The sequence below is a fragment of the Peromyscus maniculatus genome, chromosome X, assembly GCF_049852395.1.
Source record: "Peromyscus maniculatus bairdii isolate BWxNUB_F1_BW_parent chromosome X, HU_Pman_BW_mat_3.1, whole genome shotgun sequence".
In the NCBI taxonomy this organism is placed as follows: domain Eukaryota; kingdom Metazoa; phylum Chordata; class Mammalia; order Rodentia; family Cricetidae; genus Peromyscus; species Peromyscus maniculatus.
Window position 1 is genome coordinate 117,118,620 of NC_134875.1, and position 10,728 is coordinate 117,129,347.

At 38.8% G+C, this 10,728-nt stretch overlaps 1 protein-coding gene across 2 annotated transcripts in view; it reads right to left on the reverse strand.

Moving 5' to 3' along the window:
* The window catches only part of Mospd2 (motile sperm domain containing 2), a 40,074-nt gene that overhangs the window by 28,864 nt on the left and 482 nt on the right, over nucleotides 1-10,728 (reverse strand). For both annotated transcript variants that reach the window (XM_042268959.2, XM_006973198.4), the window contains exon 2: nucleotides 10,621-10,690. In XM_042268959.2, the coding sequence (XP_042124893.1) occupies nucleotides 10,621-10,690 (70 nt within the window). The remainder of the gene's footprint in view (nucleotides 1-10,620; nucleotides 10,691-10,728) is intronic.

Genomic DNA, 10,728 nt, shown 5'->3' on the forward strand with positions numbered 1-10,728 from the left:
GGCAGAGAGAAAAGATGACGAGAGAGACGAGGGACAGAAAAGGCAGACAGAAGGAGGAGACTAAGAACAGAGAAGAAAGTCAACAGTCAGCATTCTATGGCTTTGGATCGCACAGTTAAAGGACATTCATAGTTATATTTAGTACAACAAAATCCACTGTTTTCTTTTAACATTCATTGTGTTATTTATGCATTTATTTGTATTATTTACAGTGTCCATATATAGGGCATGTGTGATTGTGAGAGGAGGACAACTTTGTGGAACCAGTTCTCTCCTACCGTGTGTGTTCTGGGAATTGAACTCCATTTGTCAGGTTGGTGGTATGCCCCTTTACCCACTGAGCCATTTTGCTGGCCCCCAAATCTCTTGTTTTCATATCTAGGCCTTAGATTCCTCCATGAATCTTTAGTATAGATCAGATAAAAGTCCTCACAGGGGGTTGGGAGAGAAGCACAGACTACTGATGAGTTAAGAATGGGAAACAAAATAAAACACAACAAAAGAAAAACCCCCCTCCCTTAGCAGTTGGCCATAGTCTACTCTGAATCTCTTCGTATCTGAAAGACTAAGGGAAAGGTGATCTTCCATGACAGAACAAGTCTCAAGTTTCAGCATGCATCAGAACCAATAAGGGCTGTCCACACAGGCATTTTTGGGTTCCGTACCTCGATAGTGAACTTTGGAGGAGACCCAAGAATCAGCAAGCTGGTGTAAGGACCATATTAGTAAACCCGTGGTCTACTGCAGGGTTTGGTAATCCCACCACCCTACCCTGTGTACAGTTAGATGGTAAATATCTTAAACCTTGAGGGACACAGATATCCAGAGGCTGATTCCTTGTATGTGTATTTAAAAGCCCTTTAAAATACAAACTGAACAAAAATAATTCTCAGGCGAGGGCTGTATGGAAACCAGTCTTGGATGATCTTTAGTCAGTCGCAGGGAAGGTAGAACTTTACACTTCAGTTGCTTCAAGAGCACCAGGGACTAAATTTTCAACAGTCACCAGCTAATTATCCAGGCCAAACAGATTTAATGGATTTTGGTCATTCCTACATATTCTGAACTGTGTCAGGGCTTCGGTGTGGACTCATTATCTACAATTTGGTGTTTGCTCTTCTTAGTCCAAGTCAAAACAGGAGGATGTGGGGCCCATCTCAATAACAATCCAGGCCTGGTGACACAAGCCTGTAATTCCAGTTACTCAGGAGGCCAAGGCAGGAAGGTCACAAGTCCAAGGCCTACCGCAGCTACACGGTGAATTCAAGGACAGCCAGGTGACTCAACAAGATACTTCTTCAAATTAAAACCCGAGAAGAGAAAGGCTAAGTTATACAACTCAATGGTAGAATGGTAGTGTGCTAGCCTAGCATGTATGAATCCCTGGGTTCAAGCTCCAAACCACACACACACACACACACACACACACACACACACACACACACACACGCCATATGGAAATACTGTTCATGATAAATAAGTGATAAGCACTCATTTTGAAGGGACCCGCTCCTTAAGTCACAGCTGCAAATGTCAGAGTCCCCGTGTAAGGAGGAAGAGGGCATGAGAGGGGTGGGGGCTAATGCTTCTCTACTCTGCTGAGCTCCAAGCGCTCAGGGACTTTGGAAAGTCACCTCCCCATCCTTCTAATCCCCACCAGCAATACATGCACATTCCATTTTTGAATCAGAATGATTATTCCTGTGTAAGTCTGACCCCTCACCAACCCTGACATTTCTCAGGGTCCAGATGTTCAATAATAGATGGCATTGTTCTTGCCCTTTTGAAAAGTTAAAATTTTACCGAACAGAAAATAAAGTTAAAAAATACCTAGGCAACAAAGACTCTGAATTGAAACACACACACACACACACACACACACACACACACACACACACACACACACACAAAACCAACCAAGCTTACTGACTTCAGCTAAAATTACTCTTGATCTTTCCATATAAGCTTTCAACTAGTTTTAACATTTTTTGGTACTTTCCATTGTGACACCCTCATTAAACCACGGGTTATTTAGCAGAAGTAAGAATTACACACATAGCTGGGAGGTTATTAATCCATAGAGGTATGTTGTTTTGGCTTCCTAAAATTTAATTTGTTTTTAAGTATCTGTTTATTATGACTCCAAATATAGTTTCCTAACGGTGTGAGAACCTGGCCTTTATCATCTAGCTGCTTTAGAATTTTCTGAGACTTCTTTTATTACTTATCACATGAAAAGTATTTGCAAAAGCTCCAAAAGTAGAAAAATAGATTTTAAAAGTATCTATTCTCTATTTGTTGGGTAGGAAAACGTATACACTCAAACACACACAAACACATATACAAATATACAAATGTACTCAGCTGTGTTCTACAATTAAGTTTGTTCACTGTGCTGTTAAAATCTCAAATCTTAAGGACATTTTTTTTTTAACCTGCTTTGTTCTAGTTGTGAAAGAAATTTGCTAGAATTGATTACTTCACATGTTTATGGATTTCTTGAGTTTCTTTTCTACTCTGAGAAGTTGCATTTTTAAGGCTACATACATCATTAAGTAGTTTTGAGTTGTTGAATGTCATGTTCACTGGAAATATACAGCAGTATAATAAAACAAGAACCATGGAGAACTAGAAAAAGTAAATGATATAAATAATAAGTTCTACAATGAACATAAATTTTGTAACACTGTTACATTGTTTAGTGAAATGTATCAAATTTATGTTCTCTCATTCTTTGTAAAATGGTGACTGGAGGGGAAAAGTCCTTTAGGAATTTCTATGATTCTATTCAAAAGTCTAGAGATCTTTTATTGTTGTTTTCTTTTCTTTTCTTTTTCTTTTGATTTTGAGACAAGGATCCATGGAGCCCAGGAGGGCCTCAGACACAATACGGAGCTGAGGTTGGCCTTCAACTCCTGATCCTCATATCTTCACCTCAAGTGCTGGGATGCTAGACCTGAGCTACCACACTTGGTTCTTCTAAGATATTTTACTGTGATAGTTAACTTTCATTGTCATCTTGATATAACCTAGAACCACCTAGGAAGAGTCTCAATGAGGGATTGTGTTCATTGGGTTGGACTATGGGCATGTCTGTGGAAGATTGTCTTAATCAAATTAATTGGTATGGCAAGGTCCAGCCAACTGTGGGCAGCACCATTCCCTTGACAAGAAGTCCAGAACTATATAAGAGTGGAGGAATGGTGCATATGCAAGTAAGCAAATGAGCCTATATTCACACATTTCTCTCTTCACTTGATTGGAGATGTAGTGTGACTTGCTATTTGAAGTTCTGGTCTCCATTTACCCATAATACTAGATTGTAAGTGAAATAAATCCATTTCTCCCCTCAGTTGCCTTTTGGTCAGGGTCAGGGTGTTTTATCAGAGTAGTAGAAACTGAAATACTTATCAAATCAGAATCATTGTTATACATTAAATTTTCAGTAATGAAAAATCACTTCTGTAGCCCATTATCAAGAGCACATGTTAGGGCTGGAGATGTAGTTTATTGGTACAGTGCTTGCCTAGCATAAGTAGGGGCCTGGGCTCCCTTGTACCACAAAACAATGAAGAGTACACTGTGAATTAGATAAACAGATTGTACTCTTATTGTCTAAGCTATGAAAATAACTGTGACTAAAACAAAACCACCATCCTAGAACTGGCAGTATTTCATTAGCAGGTGGTTTCAAACTGCAAATGTCACTAAACATTAAAACTCAGGATATATGACTAGGGATAAATTTCATAGAGATATGAATTTTAAAAACCCACTGAAAGATAAAAGAATAGTTGTTAGGCAATGTAAAGGGTCATTACTGAGACTGAAGATTAAAAAGTAAGCAGATCTACCAATTCTTCACTCTCATCCAAGTTTATGAAGGCTTTGTGAGAGAGGAGGGACTCTATGAGCAAGGGACATCAAGATCATGATGGGAAACCGTACAGAGATGGCCAGCCAAACTAGTGGGAACTCATGAACTGTGGACCAACAGCTGTGGAGCCCCCATGGGACTAGACTAGTCTCTCTGGATATACGAGACAGTTGGTGAGCTTGAGGAGGGAGGAGGTAGGGGGATCAGGATCCATCCCTGGTGCATGAGCTGGCTCTTTAGAGCCCAGTGCCTATGGTGGGATAACTTGTACAGCCTTGGTGCAGGGAGGGAGGGGCTTGAACCTGCATCAACTGAATGTACCAGGCTCTACTGACTCCCCATGGGAGGCCTTGCCTTGGAGGAGGTGGGAATGGGGGTTGGGATGGCGTGGGGGGGAAGGCTGGGGGACGGGAGGAGGGAGGAGAGAAAGATCTGTAGTTGGTATGTAAAATGAATAAAAAATTTCTTAATAATAAAAATAAAAAATTTTAAAAAGCCACATTTCATGTCCTCTAAAGCAGAGATTTGGTCATTTTAGATCTATCATAATGATAAAAATTGATCCTTTTCAAAAACTGACTGACAAATAATTATATACATTTATATAGCATTCTTATGTATACATCATAGAACATATAAATCAAGCTAATGAAAAGATATTTTTTCCATACATTTCATTTCCATTGTAAGTGTACTTAAAGTCTGCCTTAGTAATTTACATGTATAAAATACTGTTATTAACTCTATTCACTATATTATACAGAGATCTCTTGAACTTATTTTTCCTGTCTCACTGATATTTCTATACTTTGACCATCATCTCTTTTTTTGTTTTTTGTTTTTTGTTTTTTTTTTTTGTTTTTCGAGACAGGGTTTCTCTGCATAGCTTTGCGCCTTTCCTGGAGCTCACTTGATAGTGAGCCCAGGCTGGCCTCGAACTCACAGAGATCTGCCTGGCTCTGCCTCCCGTGTGCTGGGATTAAAGGTGTGCGCCACCACCGCCCGGCTACCATCATCTCTTTATGTGTGCAGAAATGTATAGGCAATGTTCAGAGCAGTAGTATGGAAGATAGCAAGCCTAGTGAAAACTGAAGTTTATCAATTGTTTTATGCATTCTATGAACTATTACACAGTTCCAAAATTAGTTACATTACACAATATGAAGGAGTCCCAAACTGAGGCAAATCATTGTAAAGTATGTTCAGCCTTTATATCAAGGTAAGAAAAGAATTAAAAATGTAATAAAGTTTTGGTGGAGGAAATTTCTTAGGGGATAAAACTAATGAAAAAGAAGAGAATGAGGAACCCAAAATACAGGAAAAGTATCTCCCAAACATCATACTATATGGGAAGCGTATAAGCTAATGGATCTAACCCTTTGGCTGAACATTAAGTGCATGGTTACATATTCTTTCATGCTTTAAAGATATGTCCATTAAAAAAAAATCAACAGTCATCCAAAACAAAATAAAAATTAAAAGGGCAGAAACGTCTTTGGGTGAGAGGAATCAACTTTAATAGCAACTGAAGAAACCACAAAATAATGGGTAATTTTGAATACATTAAAAAACTGCCAAAATCAATCATAGTGGCATTAACAAAAAAGGTGTATGCATAAATGAATATAATCATATGAAAAGAAGTTTAGCCAAACTAGCAATCAAACACAAACTAAAAAACTATTAGTTAAGAAATGATGACATTAAATATGGATAAGGTGTGGGAGACAAACATTATCCCACAGGGCCAGTAGAAATGAACTTGGGCAGCTTGTATGGTGGAATTTTGATATATATTATGAAATGAGTACCAAGTATTTATTTGTGAAAACAATAATTTGATTCCAAGACATGAGTCTAAAAGGAAGTAATCTTAACTGCTTCATAAAGTTGTACTAACAAAAACAAGTAATCTAAATGTCCAAAAAGGGATTACCTAAATGAAATGGCAATTGTCTTTTACTAATAGATTCAAATATTTTAAAAATACAATGTTGTCTACTTTATAAAATGGGGAGTAAGATTATGTCAATAAAAATGTAATATACAAATGATAATCAGGATCGTCTTTTAATTTTGCTCTCATAAGGATATAGCAAAAGATTAGAAAAAACTACCACTGTTAACTATTTCTAGACGGTATGGAGGCTTTGTTACTTTTCCGCTATCAACTAAGTTCATTTAAAGAAATTCCTATAGCTGTAAGATCAGACAAACCCCTTGAGCACAGCAGGCTCTCTTTCCACATGTACTGAAGTACAAACCCATCCCCTGGACATCCAAGGTTCTCTACACTGTACTCCTAATGTTTCCAACCATGTGCACATGTCTCTTTGAGGCTTACGACAGCAAGCTTCCTAGGCTTCCTGAACATGCTGCATACCTTTTTATCCCAGTGCTTTTGCTCAGACTGTCTGACCCACCTCGATCACCTTCTCTGCCTGGCCAAGTTCCACCTAAGTTCATAAGAAATACCACCTGAGTTAGTCAGCTTTCCGTCACCACAACAAATATCAGAGATGAAGAGAGTAAAGGTTTATTTTGGCTCCGAGTGTTAGAGGTTCAGTCTGGGACCAGTTGGCCAAGTTGTTTTTGAACCTGTGGCGAGGTGGGTAGCATGTATCAGGCCCAACAACAGGAAGAGGAAGGAACCAGGGTTCCATCATCATCTTTAAAGGTACCATTCCCAAGAACTCTTATTAGGGGATCAGCCCTTTTTTGTTTGGTTGGTTTTGGTCTTGGTTTTTCAAGACAGGGTATCTCTGTGTAGCCCTAGCTGTCTTGGAATTCACTCTGTAGACCAGGATGGCCTGGAAATCAAAGAGATCTCCCTGCCCCTGCCTCCTGAGTGCTGGAATTGAAGGCGTATGCCACCACCGCCTGGCTGCAAACAGCTCCTAAAGATTCCCAATAGCACCATGCTTTAGAGCAAGCTTTCCTAAGGTTTGGGAGCTGCTGAGCTTTTCCATGACACTGCTTTTAACCCAGTACTAACCAGATCACCAAGCAGTAGGTATCTTTCTTTGTCATAGCACTTAATCAGTCTTCTTTGAGAAAAGGTCTCATGAAGCTTAGGCTAGATTGCAAATCACTAGGTAGTCAAGGCTAACCTTTTTGAAGTCCCAATCCTCCTGCTTTCACTGCCCATTTTCTGGGATTACAGATGTATACCACCATGCCAAGGCACTGCTTTGGTTCTTACTCCTTGTGATCCAGTTCACCTTACTTAGCAGTTTATCTTTGTTCTAACATCGGTCACTCACTAAATTGTACAAGTTTGGAAAAGAACAGGAAATGGTTTTCATTTGAACTTCTCACAGTAACAATGATGGAGAAAAGTACCATAATTGTGGACCTCTATTTTCTTCTTTTTGTCTGCTTAAAAATCTACCCATATTTGGCAATATTTTCTACAGGCACAAAAAAAAATGAGCTTCAAATTCCCAAGAACCTGTTTTCAAATGAATGTTTGAAGAGATAAACTTGTGGATGATAAACACTTTTCTTTAGGAAAAATATCATTATGGCTTATATGCTTAAACCTTTTATGAACCAAAGTATTGTTAACGACAATAGAGACTGTAACAAAAGTGGATGCTCTAAACACAAAGTTAACTTTTTCTTATTTTATCTATATAAAATTTTTTATTCTATCTATCTATCTATCTGTCTGTCTGTCTGTCTGTCTATCTATCTATATTTTTTTTTAGACAGGGTTTCTCTGTGTAGCCCTGGCTGTCCTAGAACTCACTCTACAGATCAGGCTGGCCTGGAACTCAGAGATCTGCCTGCCTCTGCCTCCCAAGTGCTGGGATAAAGGCCTGCACCACCATCGCCCGGCTACTATTTATATTTTTTAAAGACAGGATTTCACTTTTCGTACATGCTCACCTGGAACCCACTATAATAAATCATGCCACCTTGGAACTTAAAGGCCCTCCTGCCTTAGCCTCTGAGTTCTATGATTCCATGCATTAAGAACCACATCAGGCCGGGCGGTGGTGGCGCACGCCTTTAATCCCAGCACTCGGGAGGCAGAGGCAGGTGGATCTCTGTGAGTTCGAGGCCAGCCTGGGCTACCAAGTGAGTTCCAGGAAAGGCGCAAAGCTACACAGAGAAACCCTGTCTTGAAAAACCAAAAAAAAAAAAAAAAAAAAAAAAAAAAAAAAAAAAAAAAAAAAAAAAAAAGAACCACATCAGTGTTACCAAGGTTAATTTCTAAAACGCAACCTTATAGGGAGAATACATACAAACTAAAAAGCCTTATTATAGTCCAGGGTACACCTGCAACTTCCAGGTGAGAAAGTCTTTCATAGCTTCTGCTTTCCTTGCCCAGAGTCTTTTTACAACTCTTGTGTAGACAACCCATATACTGGTTCACCTATACCTAAGTATAGGGTAAAATCACCTATACCTAAGTATAGGGTAAAATCACCCCATGCCACCATACACAGTGCCTTTCTCTGAAAAAAAAAGTTTGTCTTTATGGCTTACATTGTAAAGGCTGCTCTTTGCCAGACTTTTGGTAGGAAATGGGAGCTGGTTAGGTCAGTTCTTAATTTGGAATATCAATTCTTCCAATCATCTTCTAATGCACATCTTTAAGTAGTGCTATATTCATTCAATGATTATGTACTGAATGCTGTGAAAGGTATTGAGGAGTGAGAAAAATACATACAGCTTCTGCCTTCAACTTCTATAGGCTGCTGCTAGTAACTAAACCCATCTATCATCTACTGGAGGAAATGAACAATAAACAAACAAGACAATTACAGGCTAGGAGGGAAAGTATGCAGGACAGGAAGCTACTTAATAACCCGTGAAGGCCTCTCAGATACATTTAAACCCTGAAAAGACAAAAACAAGGCCTAACCATACACACTAACTGGGGAAAAGCATCCCAGGCTGAGAGAAATGGAAATGTCCCAAGATGAAAACAGATGCATTCTGTTTGAAGAACACAAATGAGGCAGTGTAGCTATATTTTTCAAACTGTGAGTCATGTTTTGGAGTGTGATGTCAATTTTGTGGGTCACTGAATTTTTAAAAAGGAAGTCAAATAGAAAATACATCAGCCACATGTTTTTAGACTAAATATTCTTTAATTAACTTTGTGTGTGTATATGTGTGTGTGTGTGTGCGCGCGCGTGCGTGCTGGATTGCTATTTGTATGCCTCTTAATGCTAGGGATGGTCAACTCTGCACTAAGCAAGGAGAGAAATAAAAGATGAGGATGGACAGGTAGCCAAGAGCTAGGTAATATATGACTGCGTATTTGTAGGCCACTAAGAAGAACTGGAACTTTATTCTAAATACATACAGTGGGAAGACACTGAAAGGTTTCACGCTGGGGAGTGACATGATCTAATCTGACACTGTGATGTTGCTTAAAGATTACTATAGTGAAATCCAAAAGGCCTGAGTGGTAGGCCAGGCCAAAATTCTAACACCAGGGATTCTGAGCAAATTGCTTAATCTTACTACACTTCACTTCCCTCATTTTAAAAATGAGAAGACTGAATCAAGATGACCTTTAAAACCTTGGAGATTGCATAACTTACCTATCTTCTGCTTGATCCCTTGAGCATAAGTAAATGACTATTATAGAATCATCAATTCATTAGTTACGAGTTATGTCTTAATACACTATAAACCATATAGCTATGACTTGTTTTCATATAGAAAGCTATTGTAGAATCTCCTTACTGTAACCAGCTATAATAACAGGCATGAATGAGATCTCTGTGCTAAAAGGGAATGGAGTGATTTTGCAACTCTCTGGTACAAAGTTTGGTACATGAAGAAAATTGGCAAGGAGGTATGAAAAGATTTACTGACCAGGCTATTTGGAACAGATTTCCTTATTTGTTCTAGGTCACCAACTGATATACACTACAGAACAGTATAAGGGTATAGGAATCTTCTAGTCAGCACTAAAATCAAAATGCAAAAGTTTGATTCCATCCACAGTAACCAAATGCCCAAGGCAAAATCTGTATTGACAACTCACTAGTTTTTAGTTCCACACTTGACAATCTGATACATGTTTCTTCACTTAATCCTTTAACCTTATTTACATTTCACAGATATGGAAACAGGAACTCAGAAGATGTAAGCTAGCTCTTTAGTGGAAGGGTCTAGATTAGCATCAATCAAGGCAGATGGCAACTTGAGCTTTTAAATTCCGTATTTATAACTCACTCTAAATGTTTAAAAATACTGATCAGTTAAGTACTTGACAACTCAAGTATCTATGACATTGAGACATTGAATGCTTAACCAATAAATCAATTCTGCACTTACAGAAACTTTCAAGTACAGAGCGTGATGAAATAAGAACTTGTGAGTAGCACTTTTGGTTTTGAGAAGCGGAATTAAGCAAAATAAAAGGAACTGGATTACCAAATTTTGTACAAAGTATATAGCAAAAGTACAATGACAGTTTCCAGGTTTATTTTCTGGTGAAAGGCTATGAACTGCACACGGGCCCATGAACACAAGATGCTAGACATTCTGATTTCTAACATACATTAACCTTGTAAAGGAAGAAACGAGCACACCATCTGCCTCACTGAAGCAGCTCACACAGTATGGCAAAAACCCTTGAAACACCTACAGCATCTTTCCAGTGAGGGTTGAAAAGGTCTCTAACATCTGCCAGCAAAAACACCCACAAACATTCTAACAAAAGTTGGATATGCTCACTGAACACCCCACTTCAACCCCTAGGAATGCAAGCTCACCTGTCACATACTCAGCTTCGAATCTCCGCCGGGTCTCAGAGATTAGCTTGGCTTTATTCTGAGCGTTATTCTGGATGGGAGACAAAACAGAACCTTAGATGCTTATGG